The following is a 14,478-nucleotide window of genomic DNA, read 5'->3' as shown; positions in this document are numbered from 1 at the left end:
TCCTGCAGTCCTTACTCAGCAAAACTTCCAATGCAATCTGTCAGGTTAGTTTCTTACTTGTTTCTTACTTTTTTTTCTTTAAGCTACATAAAGCCCATTGGATTTCCCAAAACATCTGAATAGTAAATGATTAAAGTTTAAATTTCTAAAAATTTGGAAATTCTATAAAATATTCATAACAGAAAATACTGTAATTAAGTACAGACCTAAGAGTATTAGGACTAAATCCAGGAACAGATCTAGGTAGAAGCTTTGGGAACTGTGAGGACAGCAAGGTTAGCATCTGCTGAGTTAGGCACTTTCCTGATTAGCCAGCCACTTTTAGGATCACGGTTTTGGATGTAGACATCTTAAGTCTCCTTAAATACTGTTTTGAGCACCTGCATCCTTTTTTTGGATCTGGCCTTTTTTTTATATTTGAATACATGATGTATCACATTAACATTATGCACAGACAATAAGAGAAAAAAAGTGATCATAAAGTAAACCAAAATGATAATACAATATGTTATCACAGCCATGTCTAGAAGAAGCTATTGTTCTTTTCTGTGCTTGGGTTGGGCACATTTGTTTTAACAGCTTTTAACACTGTATCCCATTTACTATTCTTGTGCTCTAACTGCCTTTTCCTAAACTTGTGCTGAAACAAATCATTGCTGTCTTCATCCTCCGCCTCTGACACTATCTCCATTTTTTGGATAATCAATTTAATGAGGTCATGTTGCTTTTCCAACAGTGTTGATATATCTTTGAGCCTAAAAAAAAAAAAATAAAATAAAAGAGAAAAGAAAAGGAAAAAAATATGCATACAGCATAAAACAGGCTGTGTCATTTGGTACCAAAAGACATTTAAGTCATCAAAATTACTGATGCAAAAGACTTGCTAAATTCCATGGTTTGCCTACATCTGTAAGGTGTATTCTCACCCCCCTTCAATTCTTGTTGAGTTCTTCATCCAAAAAAATACTTAATCAGAGTCTGTGCAGGGAGACAAAAATTTAATAGATTAAAGGAAAAAAGGAGGGGGGGATAAAAAGAGAGAGAGAAAAAGAGCAGGGAAGAATGAGACAGAGTGAGAAAGAATAGATTTCCCCAGCTTGTCTGAAGTAATTTTTATGGATATATTGGTAACATGGGTAAGAAAAGCAAGTACAGAGAATTCCTTCCAAGGCTTTGCAAAACAGATGATCTGTTCAAAGGAGAACCAGGACACCAATCCATTTTTGGGGAAACAATCTGAGGCAGATTTACCATCAGACCAGTGGAAAGTCAGTAACAGATTGTGTATATTTGCAAACCAATTGGAATTACATCAATTGTGAGTTTAAAATAACCTTGAAACCCTCCATACACAAGCTTCTAATTCTGAAATGAAAATGCATTTTCCCCATTACTTCAGTTTACTTTAATGAACAAACAAGCCTGTCCTCTTTCTCTGCCATGGGATAAAAATATTTCTCTAGCAGACAAGTATTTGGAAGGTAAATACATTGCAGAATACAAAATACTACGTTTCCATAGTGAGAAAGCTTACTTAAGGACACCGAATAGACTGAATTTTAATTTTTATGTATAGTATGGACCTTTAGAACACTTTTAAAAATAGCAGTTTATTTGTAATCTTGTTTCTATTTATTTTTACAGCAGCAAAATAACACAATGAATACCTGTATTTCTGCTTCAGAACTTCCAGTTCTAATGTTGTATCAGTGCTCTGTGCATCTGTGGTAGAGTCCTCACACCCAAAGCAATACTGGAACACGCTCTAAACAAAACATGGAACCAAGTAGAAATCAGGTAATATAGTCTGATAATAGATTAAAAATCCCAAATAAGTGAATGGTAACAGTCTCTAGACAGTGTTAAAGTTGAAAAGAGTTTCAGTTATGAAGTTATTTTTTGTATATTAAACATCCGTTTAACAAAATTTGGTTAATCAGAAAATTTGTCTACCAACAACAGCTGAAATCAAAAGTGAACAAATAAAAGAAGAAATGCTGAAAGGGAGTAACTCTATTTTCTGTCTGGATAACTTCTGTAGCTTGTCTTGCTTAATAATGTCACAAATCACTGAGAATTCAAACACTAATTATATTTGAATAAGTTAGGCTGCACTAAAACTGATTTATCATTTTCACTGACAATAGTCAAGACCTAATTCTGATTCCACTGATGTCAGTTAATGATTAAGTCTTATTAAATCTTGCCAGGATTGAGTTCCTAGCAATCTGTGTACAAAGTAAGTCAATCTTATCACATTTTTGTAAGTATTCTTTAATCTAAAATTCACCATCTTACCATAAATCCACAGTATCTTGGTCTGTTTGGATATACAGTAATTGATTCTTGGTCCACCCGACTCAAGAACCAAAATGGTAGCTTCTTCTCTAAGTTGGTGTGAAGATTGACCTAAACATATTTTTGCATTTAAAATAAGATATATTCTCTTAAGATAAAGACATATTACCATGTGAAAATAACCATCATGTCATTATATTCAAATGACTATCATTAGATGTCAAGTCTCAGAGTATCTATGCTGCAATGGTATAATATTTGAACAGTCCAACTCAGACACTAAAATCATCTAGGCATAGCAGTATTGATTATCTTAATACAATTAATTGTTCCATATAGATGCGCACTCTTATAACTGAACTGGTTCCAAAACTGAGTTGACTTCTGTGTAATAGCTCTAATACCTCCTTAATAAACTGTGGGCTACAGTATAAAATTATAGGGCAGAAACAGTCAAAAGACAAAAAGCCTATCATAGCCACAGGCTTTAAGACCAAATCATAACAGGAAAGTAATCTTTCTCTCTTTAATTGTGCTATATCCTTTTGCTAGATTAGGACAGAGTCAGTATAGATTAAGATGCCAGCGGAATGTCTGTGAGAAAAGTTTTCCCCTGGGTAGAAACAAGTATGTTACACATGAGTGCCTGTTCAGGAGATGCTACCAAATTGCTACAGAAATATGGATCATATGTATCTAGAAGAACAGGATGCACAGTATAAGCCTATTGCAGACAACCATAACTCTGCCAAACATACAGAACATGCTTAAAATGATTTCATAGTGCTATCTGAAATTGCAAGACGACGTCCTTCCTGAGCACTCTGATGGAAAAGAAATATAAATCAATTAATTAACTAAGTGGTGTTCTAACAATGATATCTACTTCCTACAGTTAGTGCTTCTGTGGTATGCTAATTACCTGCATTGCAATCCTTTTGAGTGCAGCATATTTCTGTACTTCAGCTATGTCCCCAACAGCCAAACCAATCTAAAAATGCCAAGAAATATTTAATTATCTATTTTTATCATAGTCTGTGATTTCAGTTGTATTTCTTATTCATATTTAAATCCAAAATGACTCTAAAGTTAAATTTACTTTGTTTCACCTGAATTTGGAAACATACACCTTTTGTGCATATTTAAGAAATCCATAGCAAGAAATGTAGTAAGCTTTTTAATGCCCACTATCCATCTTCTAGTAAGGTGCTAAAGAGCTACTTCAAAGATTTGTCTAGAATAACATCTCTTCTTTTTGATTCTTCATTATTGCTATTATGTAAAAAACTTGTTGACCTCTTGATTGGATAGGATCATGGCAGCAATAAATAACTTAAAAAATTGAATTGTTTGATTTTTATTGCTCGGCTCTTATAAAAACTTGATTTCCTAAAAAAACCCCAAAAGAACACCAAAACAAAAAAACTGATATTGAATGAAACATGGCTGAAGATGTATTACGTATTTTCCCCCTTTCTCACCATTACCAGGTTTTCTGATTCTTTTTGTTCAGGTCAGGCTTATTAGTTTTAGTACTACTGTTGACTACTGTTTTGTGTGCAGTGAAGATCTGGAGTTTGACTTTTTAATAAAAAATCTATTGTTAGCTCTATGTTATAATTCAGCAGGGGGTTGAGCAAAAATCATTGTTTCCTAATTTTCTTTATTAAGACCTCACAATAACACATTGCTGCTCCAATCCAAATTCCATCATGGTTATTACCTAAAGGTACACAACATAACCCTGCACTGGTTAACTGTGGGAAAATAGAACAGTAAACTGGAGGGAAAAAGAGTCCAGGGAAAGGCAACTTTTTAACATATTACTGAAAATATCAATTTGTTACATAGTAAATGAATGTCACAGATCAGCACTAAATTAATTCTATATGCTAAAACTGTGTATAAACCTGCGCTTAACCACTTCCACATATTAATAAACAGTTTACTTACCAGCAAGTTCATAAGAAGGATTGGAATAAGCAAGGTAAATATAATGAGAACTGTGTAACTCAGGAAAGGATATGGCAATTCACTGCTTAGTAATGGATCAAGGAATGCATCATGGTAATTAATGTCTCCCAGCATCATTGCAAATGTCTTCATTACAGAAAGCAGAGGTGTGCTATACGTTTGCTGCAAAAAGAAATACCAATATCAAGAAAAAACATGAACTGATGAAATCTGTAAATAACCTCTTGAGATTCTTCAGTAAAAATTAATATTTATAATGATAAAAAATTAATTATGCCATTTAACTAACCTGTGAACCCAAAAGGACAAAGAAACTCAGTCCAAAGGCCAATATCAGGAAAAAGAAAACGACAGCAATCCGTATCAATGTCCTCAAAATTTCCCAGAACATCACAACATAGATGCCATAGTTTTCAAATCTAGATGATAAGGAAACAGAAAAGATACAGAATCACAGAATTGTTTATGTTGGAAAAGACTTTCAAGATCATTTAGTCCAACCATTAATCTGGCACTCCAGATAGTTTAGTCCATCACTAAACTATTAAATACTGAAGTTAGAGTCCCTTACAGTTATTTATGTAAGGCAATAAGAAGTGTCATTTTTCATGTGTGAAAAGAGACATTTTGCCTCTTTGAGACATTCTGAGATGGTACAAACATTTTGTGCTTTCACGTCTGAAATGCAAGTCGTCTTATTTACAGCAAGCCTAAACCACATAATCTTATATTTTAATGCATCAGAGCAGTAGTTCTTCAAGATACTGTTTTTCACGGGTAACATGTACACTCTCTACAGCCACAGACAGTACAATATTGTACAACTGTTGCACTTGGAATACTAACATTAGTAAATTATCCAATTTTTTGCTGCTTTTTGAAGCAAATTAGCAACCAGAACAAAGGACTAGCACCATGACATATCTCCCAGGCACATGCCTGATTTAAAAGGATTTTTCTTATGGCACTACTAAGTATGGAAACCAAGCAAACAAAAAGAAATACATAGCTCAGGAAGAGAGGGGGAGCAACATGATTTTAAGACATCTGCATTTCCAGCAACGGTCTGTTATCTGGCAAGCCTCTCCCACTCTTGGCTTACACAAAAACTGTATCTCAGAACACGAATTGTCATAAAGCAGATTGAGCTACTTTTCCCTGCAAAGCTGAACTTGGGGATTTATGTCCTCTGCTAGATTCAGGGACCAGATGACTGGTTTTTGCTACATCAGTAGCCACTAAGAAAATCCCCCCACAGGATTTTCCCCCTGAAATATTATGTGCAAGGCTGAAAAGATCAAGCTGGAAGTAAAGCAAACCTAATATTCTATTTAGCAGGCACATATTAGGCAAAAATACATTGAAGTCAATGGAGCTACAGGTTGCTTTGAGAAGAGATGGCCTGAAAGAGTTAGAAAATTATGTGTACTACTGCTATACAAATGAAGAATATGCAGGCCAGGGAAGCATTTCATCTAGCAGAAGAAGGGATGTTGGGCAGTCATGAATTTACTTTTTACTGTTTAGGTTCAACCCCCATTTTGCCCACAGCACACAGCAGGGAGGACATATTTATTAGTCATCTAAGGTCAGACGTGTAGGACAAGGTTTGCCAGCAGAGGCAGTACCATAAAGATTCTCACTCTGACATTAACTCTGTTTACGAGACTTGTCCTTAAACATCCCAACTACAGTAAAATGATCCTGACATTAATCAGGAAATGACATGTTTGTCTGTCAGACCTCAAGGGGTGATTAGCACATACATACTCTAAGAATCAAGAGAGCATTAAGCACTGTTGTCACATACTGTCATCCTTATTTTCTGACCAGCTTCAAATGAGCACTTTTTTGCTGATCAGCCACACCTCATCTTTGTGCAAGGCAGTTATGCTCAGGAATAAAGATGTTTAATTTGTAGTCTTAAGCACCACACATACACTATTTCTCCTCTCCAGCCAGCACTCCTGTGTTCTATAACCCTTGGACACTATTATACCAGTGACAGCACTAAGATCATTAATGGCAATAAATAGACCTTATGTCAACTAAACAAATAATTTCTTCCTTTATTAATTCTTTTAATGGACAATCTGGTGTAGAAAATTAGGGTGTGCCATTTAATCTGTAAAATTATAAAAGAATTTACCTTCTCCCAGGTATTATAAAAACAGACTTCCTTTTGCTTCTTGTAATTTATTTTTTTTTAAGTGAAAGTCCTTACAGGATAGTAAAACATGTTTTTTTAAAGGCATGTGGTGGCTTTTTTTAACATTAAAATAATTCTTGTTGTTTCTTCAGTTGCCAAAATAGATGTCGTTATTCTCTGTATGTAAAGCACTGAAAGCTACTTTACAGTTTAATAGGTTAAAATATTCCTATGGTCCTAACCTGGCAACCTGTATAGGTTAAAAAAACACCCCATAAAATATATGGCTATCAGACTCCATCAGTCATAGTTTAGGGTACGTAAAATATCTGAAAATATTTAAAGTATTTTATTGTAAAGTGTGTTAATAACTTTTACCGTTGAAGGTAAAGCAAGAAGTTCATCCAAGACAAATATACAGCAATTGCTCCACATTCCCACTGCAAATGAGCTGGTGTATTAATAAATAAAGAAGATACAAAAATTATGCTTGTCGTATAAATTGTCCAGTCCAGTAGATTGGAGTAATCCAACAAATATTTCAATTTCTAGGATTTAAGAGAGACAGATACATATTTACAAGTCATGCATCATTAAACAAACTGAACTCAATACACTATTCAAATCCTCTTCTCCTTTTTAATCTTTTATAAATTGGTATTTCCCTTTTTAGAAGGGAAAAATAAGGTTTATTTCAATATCACACAAACTGCTATGCAAACACACTGTCTGATTAATGTTATTTCTCTATGTATTTACCTGCTGAATCAGCTGAAATATTTCTTTGCAGATTCCCAGTAAACTCATGATTAAAACTAGACACATACACACCCTTGTGAAGTATGAGTTCTGAAACAAAAATCAGAGCACAAAACATATTAGAAATTATTAAATTAATGCTTCTTTCAGCTCTACCTACTACATAAACATTACATTTGTTAGCTTACTTCATATAAACTTATTACGATCTAAAGTGTGTTTGACTAGTATTTATTGTGAAATCCATGTCATGTATATTGTATTTAAATAATTCAAACCAAGTAAGAAAGTTTGAGCATTTCCATGATAAATAGTTTCTGTACACTCCATTCCCACTGCCAGGTCATTAGGACATTGTCTCCTTCAGTGCATGACATTTCACATACACTGCTGTTGCTCTAGTCTCTCAGGCAGCACGTTCACGGATCCTGTTCAGTGCACCACTTCTCTACCAGCTGGCATCATTACTCACTGAAAGACAGGACACCCACCTCCAACTATGCTTCTTTCATCCAGACCCAGGTGTCAGAGTTATCCCTCTCTATCCTGTAGGCAGCTCCTGTCATTCTCCTGTCTTCCACCAGGAAGATGAGTTAGTGGAGACGAATTCTTCCAGTTCTGCTAGTTCTGGCTTCCAAATCTTTGAGAATCCCACATGTACTGGGATGGGTATGTGATTTTTTCATATATCAGGGTATCCTTGTGAATCTTCTATATCCCTTGAGTTTATTTCATATTTCTACTCGCATATCCTTTTTGAGTTCCTATTTCAGTTTTGTGTCTTTTGTCTCCCCAAAGAACTACAAACTCTTTTTTTTTTCTTGCCAAAATCCATGGTTCTAGTAATAAGCACCATGTTTTTGAAATGGATCATTTGAAGAGTTCACCACACAACAAGATCTTGTCTCCATTAACACCAGTATGTTACCATTTCAGGGCTAATGACGCATATCGTAGCTATAAGAAAACTCAGTACCTCGTATTCTAATGGCCTTGCTTCATAGATCACTGTTCCATTCAAAGGTCTTCCTGGTTGTATGTGAGTGACCAGAAGAGTCAGTGGGATGAGACCGAGAGAATATATGCCTAAATTCATTAGATGTGCTCGAAACCCGTAGGCCATCCTTGAAAGTGAGAACATTAAAGTTACAACACTTGATAAGTTTAGAAGAGCATGCATTCAAATGTAACAGCCAACAATGTTTTCAAGGTAACAATAAACATTTCTTAAAACATCCTTTTGTGATGAATGTGTTCACTGAGCTTTATGGGGACAGAAGTGTATTTGCCATCCTGAAATACTGTTCCTTTCTTTATATATATGTTTGCAATGAAGTGGAATCCTCCTATATATTTTTGTAATAAAGTGGGAACACCAATAGTGGTTACATTTGCTGTAAAAATCAAAGAATTATTACTAAATATTAAGCTACATTTTATATTATAGTCATCAGTATATTCTAGTAATGCTTATGAGAGGTTATATGGAAAAGACATTCACTTCAGTTAATACTACAGATATGTACATCTCAGTAAACAACTCCCAAGCACAACAGCCTTCATCCTGACATGCAATATGATATTTTATGTACATTAAAAATATACCTACCATTTCATAAGCAAGTATTCTTTACACACAGGATGACTGAGCAGCTCCATGCGATTGTGGCGTACCATGGCCTACAAAGCAAGAAAGCAGAAGGATTAAGCTTAACTCATCTAGTTAAGTAAAAGTGCTTACAAAAGTGGGAAAGCCACCTTCTTTCCTTGACTATTAGCTCAATGAAAATTAAAATGTCTGTAAGATATTGCAAAGTTCTTTTGTTTATGCACACTGGCTCAATGCTATTACTATCTTGCCTTCTTTGTCTCCTGAGGAATCCAGCTTCAGTCCTGCTGCTCTGTTAGTCTATTTAGAGCTCCAGAAAGTTGTACAGACTATTGTCAACTATACCTCTGAAATGACCAAGCTTCTCTAGTTACACTTAATGAAAAAATATATATTTATTATTAGACAGTATACCAAGTCTAACTGCCAACAGGAAGCCCAAAAAGTAATCAAATTAAGCCAGAAATTCTGTTCTGTAAACATTTTCTGACAAAGAATGAGAGAACAGATGGGCAATGTTTGTTTTAGGCACAGAAAGTATTTTACAATTAGCATGTGAAAAACCAAGTGTTGTCAGGTTTTTCAATGCCTTACATTCCAGTGCATGGCCACTACTATGACCGGAGTATGGTTTTCTTTGATGTATTATTACCTGCATGTACAGCATGTTCTATTGAAACATTCACAGTTGTTTAAATAAACTAAGAATTTTTATCTAAACCTAAAAGAAATGTTATTTTTAGCTTAGACTGTAAGAACTTTTGCCCCTATTTCATTCCAATACACTTTAAATATACAGAGTTATGAGCTTTGGAGAAGAAATATTACTATGAAAAATTCAAACTTCTTGATTTTATCTAGATTAAGAAATCATGGAATTATGTCAGAGTAAAATACGGAACTTACATTTAGAGTGGTAAGTGGTTCATAGAAAATGTCTTCACCATCCTTTAGTTTCTTGTTAAGTGTCAAGGGACACTGAAGATATCGGAAGTTATATTCAATCTGAATAATAAACACACACCAGCATTTAAATGAAACATCATCTAAGACTGAGCTAATCTGTTTAATTTTAAAAAGGTTATCCTTTAGAGACAAAAAAGGCATATTGAGTCAAAGTAATTAGAACACTGGTGTATGCTGATTATTAGCTACTTTGCCAGTGAGGACATGCCATCAAGATACACATCTGTGACTGTAAGATGATTAAACACCCATTTTGAATTGTAAAATAAAAAGTACACATTTCCCCTTAAAATACTCGTTTAAAAAGATCATTCCCGTAACTGCAATTTGTTTTACTGTTGACTTTGAAGAAAAACTTGTATTTAAAAGTTATGTGGCCCTGATAACACAATATAAAGAAAATGTAGAGTAGTAGAAAATTTGCATGTTTTCTGTTACTATGTAGACACAATTCAATGTAATCACGGATAAGGCTGTTGCCAATATGGTTTCAAAAGTAACATAACTATAGAGTCAAAGCAATCTACTACTTAAGATTTTGGTCAAAAATTTACAAAAAAAGAAACGTGACTCTGAATTATTGATGACAATTGTACTACTTATGACAGACATGCTTTTGATATGCATAAATAGCTCTTATGTCTTCTATCACTGTTATTCTGAAATATCCACAACCTCTGATACTCAGCTTGATTGTAAGAATTAACACAGCAAAGATAAAGTCTATAGATTGCTCAAGTTTAATGTTGTACTTGTTAAAATGCAAAAGCATGAAGATTACAGAAATTGAACTTCAAAGCCATTTACAGCCCAAAGGATAAAATTAGATCAGTCACATGTGTTTTCTGTTAAGATCTGATATTAATCTACAAGTGTGTCTCTTCATAGGAACTTGATACAACTATGGAAGTATACATACTGTGTACTTCCCAAACTTTCAAGTAAAAAATGTATTCATTTCAGTGTCACAGAGGCAATAAAGAGAATTACATCAGTGGCTTGCTGAGAATCACAAGAAGACTCATAGATGAAGATTGCTAGTATCCAATGAAGTGTTTTTTGAAAGTTATCCTAATGCTAATGGATTTTTTGCCAAATATATATTAAAAGTACAGATTCAAATACGGTTAGTGGTGAATAACTACCGAATTACTCATAAATCCAGTTAAAATATTGACTGATTTCAATTTACCAAGTACAGAACTAATTGCAACAATAGAAAATATTTAAGAGGAATTTTAATTTAGTTCAGTATTAGTAGCTAAAAGCCAAGCTGATGATTTTCTAACTTCATTATTATCCAGATAATACACAACTGCTAACATTCAGCCAAGCATACTGTGGCATATTCCAACCTAATACCATAAAACGCACTGTCTTCATAAATTTTTTCATCCACTTACATAGAAGTCTCGACTTGTCTTTTCCTCTGAAGACTCAATTATGCAGTTGTCCAAAACCAGCTTTGCAGATGAACAAAGAAGTGAATTAAGGTGATACAGATAACGTTCATAAGAAAGAATACATTTCTACCTGAAGAAAATGACCTTCAAATACAGTGACCAAATACACAGAAGTGATGATTCAGTCAGATTTTATGGTGTATGTTTTGCAGACATTAAAGTCCATGTAGAAGTTAAATAATGAAACTATGGAGTTTACAAGACTACGTGCTACTTTACAAGTATCAAATGTGAAGTGTTTATTAATATATACATACCTAGTCAATTGCTATTTTAATAAAAAGCATTTCTGTAGTATCATTTAACAGTTAGCTCAGAAGGTAAAAATATCTCAAATCATTTTGAACCCAGTTATCTTCTGAATTTCATCAATTCCATACTACTTTCACATTCTTATGACTCCACTGACCTCAGGAAGCTCAGAACTTTCCTAATATTAAAGAAATTAAACTGGACAAACTGAAATTATCACTAAAATATGGTTAAATCAATTTGCGAATTTATATTGTTTCTATTTTACAGTTGTACATATGAGTGAGGACAGCATTAAAAAAACAATGGCAAATGATGCAATGTAACTAAGGGGGTTTAGTGTACTAATTAATACGTGTAGAAAACTTACTTTAAATGAATCAGGAAGATACTCAACCATTTCTAGCAAAGGACACTTATTGGCACTAGAATAGTGAGAGAATGTCACAACAGCTTCTTCCCATCTGCAAAAATGAGTTAAGATAACAGAAAATGAATTAGTTGCTTCTCTTTCAATTTATCTACTTTTAGAGTATTTGACTTTTATTTATGATATTATCTTGCAAATCACAATATGTAACAGGTTTGTGTACCATTAATTGGAAAATCAGCCGTTTGGGGAGTAATTGTGTAATGTTCTGGATGCTTCTCGAAGAATGATTAATGCTTAATTCTGTTATTAGTTAAACAGAGATGTTTCAACTATGCTAAGACCTTCTAAAAAATATGAAACTTGAACTAAAGCTGGAATATTGGATTATAAGATTAGGTGAGTAATAACAAATAAAGTAAAATACTGGCAGTGTTCCTGCAACTCTTAACAAGAGATGTGATCATTAGGCAATGGTGCAACACTTTTATTCCTGAAGCGGGGCTATTTTTAAAAGTATTTGCAACATTTAGAAGAACAATTTTGGTATTACTTGTACTCACATTTTGACTAAAATTCTACATATTGAAGCATTTTGTGAAACGCCAAATTTATGTATGTAAGAGGGAAGACATGGGAAAGATTATTTATTTCTCACAATTTCTACATGTTGGTTTGGTTTGTTGGGGTTTTTTTTTTGTTTGTTTGGTTGGTTTTTAACAGATTCTGAATACTCAGTCTAATATGGAAAACAACATGTCACATATCTCATGTCCATTACCATTATGCAAGTCTTTATTTGCTCTCACTAGAACACAACACAGCCTCTGGAGTTTTAAAATATGTACTCAGTCTTACTTATTAAACTAAAGGTTTTCAGAACTTAATCTCAGTTAAAAAACAAAACACAACAGAAATTCAAAAAGCATTTTCTGGGTACCTTACCTTTTGTGCAAAATTACAGCAGACACTACATCTTTTCTCCTATTGTGTATTGCTTCATGGAAAAAAGAAGCTACTGCTTTGTTGAACAGAATTTTTGCACCATAGTCAAGAAGTAATCTTACTGCTTTTGCGTGTCCTTCTCTCGCAGCCAGGTGCAAAGCTGTGTTCTGCACAGGGAAGTAGTACAGCAATACATCCATAAAAATCACTTTAGAAAAATAAAGTATGTATTTCAGTCCTTTCCCACACTGAAAAGCCACATACTATTCTCAGTTGCAAGTTCTGAATACTTTTACTAGCAATATTAAAAAGTAGAATATTGTTACAGAGATTCTGACAGATTATAGACAAGTTCTTTACACTACATCTACATCTACAGCAGTGATGAATCTTAAGAGGAAACTCAGCTGTGGGTAAGAAAAGCCAATTCATTAATATATTTTAGTTTTGTAACTTACAAACTGCAAGTCACAAATAGGTAAATATGATGGCAGATACAGAACACCTGCATTTGAAAGTCAGGAAGAGAAGCATCCAAATAAATCCAGATGTGCTCATACAATAAAATTTGCAGGAAAATCTGCAGACAGTTTTAGAAGGGGAACATTTTTTTTCTTTGATATTTTTATAACAGTAAGGCAGTAAGTGTTTTAGGAGTCAAGTCCCACTGAAGCTGACTTTTGAAAGCCTTACCAACTCAGCCAGATTTTTCTGAAGGAAATTAAGAACTAAACATTGGCTTCTCATTAACTTCTAGGCAAGATACATTCCTAATCTAATAATTCTAAAGGTTTTCAACACCAGTTCTCAGAGAAATTAACAGCACTGTCTGTGTTGGGAACTGAATAGTTGCTTAAAATGCTCCCCCAATGTTTTCTGATATGGAACTGTTAGGCAGGTCCATAGAAGAGATCTCCAATCCAACAAATGGATTCTGTCTTGACCCAAAGACACTGCATTTGTCCAAACTTCCAAGATAAGAGCTGTATCTGTTGGACATTCCTGTGCAGAACAGATGGATTTCAAACACTCTGTTCAAATGAGCTAAAGCTGATACTGGATTTTTTTAAAAATCTGTATAAGTTCTTCAAATTTATATTACCAACATTTGTACTAGATTGCTAAAACACTCTTGCATTGTAAAGGGTGCAAGAGGGACATGTCTAACATACTCAGTATTTTATGTTTTCCATTAGGCTATCTGCATTTTTTTGACTCACATTTATAACAACTGGATAACAATTTCAGCAATTATATATTAATCTAAGCAATAAACTTTAACAGTGGTGAAACAGATAGGCTTTAAATATGCTACAGGAAATGAAATATTATACATGCAATGCACAGTGGAAAACTACTAACAGCATACCACCGATGTTTGCTCTGGAAGTAATAGCAGAGAAGAAACAAATAATGCCATGTGAACACATACCCCTTCTTCATCCACTCTGTCAGTACACTTCACATTAGTATCCAAAATGATCTGCATTGTGCGAGTGTATCCTCCAAAGGCAGCATGATGCAGGGCTGTCCAGCCTTTATAATCACTTATATGTGGCAGTATAAAATTAAAAATTATAAATGGAAAACTTTTTATCTATTTAAAATAAATGACACACATATACATGTGTACACATAGATATGCATACATAAGTACATATATATATACTCATATATAAACATATATATATAT

General features: G+C 33.9%; 1 protein-coding gene across 1 annotated transcript; it reads right to left on the bottom strand.

Moving 5' to 3' along the window:
• Positions 1-324: 324 nt before the first annotated feature.
• TRPA1 (transient receptor potential cation channel, subfamily A, member 1) lies at positions 325-14,332 on the bottom strand (the record flags this gene model as incomplete). The annotated part of the gene is made up of 15 exons (XM_010013589.1): positions 325-755; positions 1,668-1,765; positions 2,299-2,409; positions 3,221-3,289; positions 4,252-4,434; positions 4,562-4,691; positions 6,800-6,969; positions 7,181-7,270; positions 8,157-8,304; positions 8,790-8,860; positions 9,696-9,794; positions 11,159-11,218; positions 11,841-11,934; positions 12,786-12,952; positions 14,218-14,332. Coding segments are annotated over 15 exons (1,837 nt in total), but the record flags the coding sequence as incomplete, so codon positions are not given.
• Between the last annotated feature and the right edge of the window lie 146 nt (positions 14,333-14,478).

This window comes from Nestor notabilis, unplaced genomic scaffold (genome assembly GCF_000696875.1).
Source record: "Nestor notabilis isolate BGI_N333 unplaced genomic scaffold, ASM69687v1 scaffold35064, whole genome shotgun sequence".
NCBI classification, from domain to species: Eukaryota; Metazoa; Chordata; class Aves; order Psittaciformes; family Psittacidae; genus Nestor; species Nestor notabilis.
This window is presented reverse-complemented; position numbering and strand designations above follow the sequence as displayed.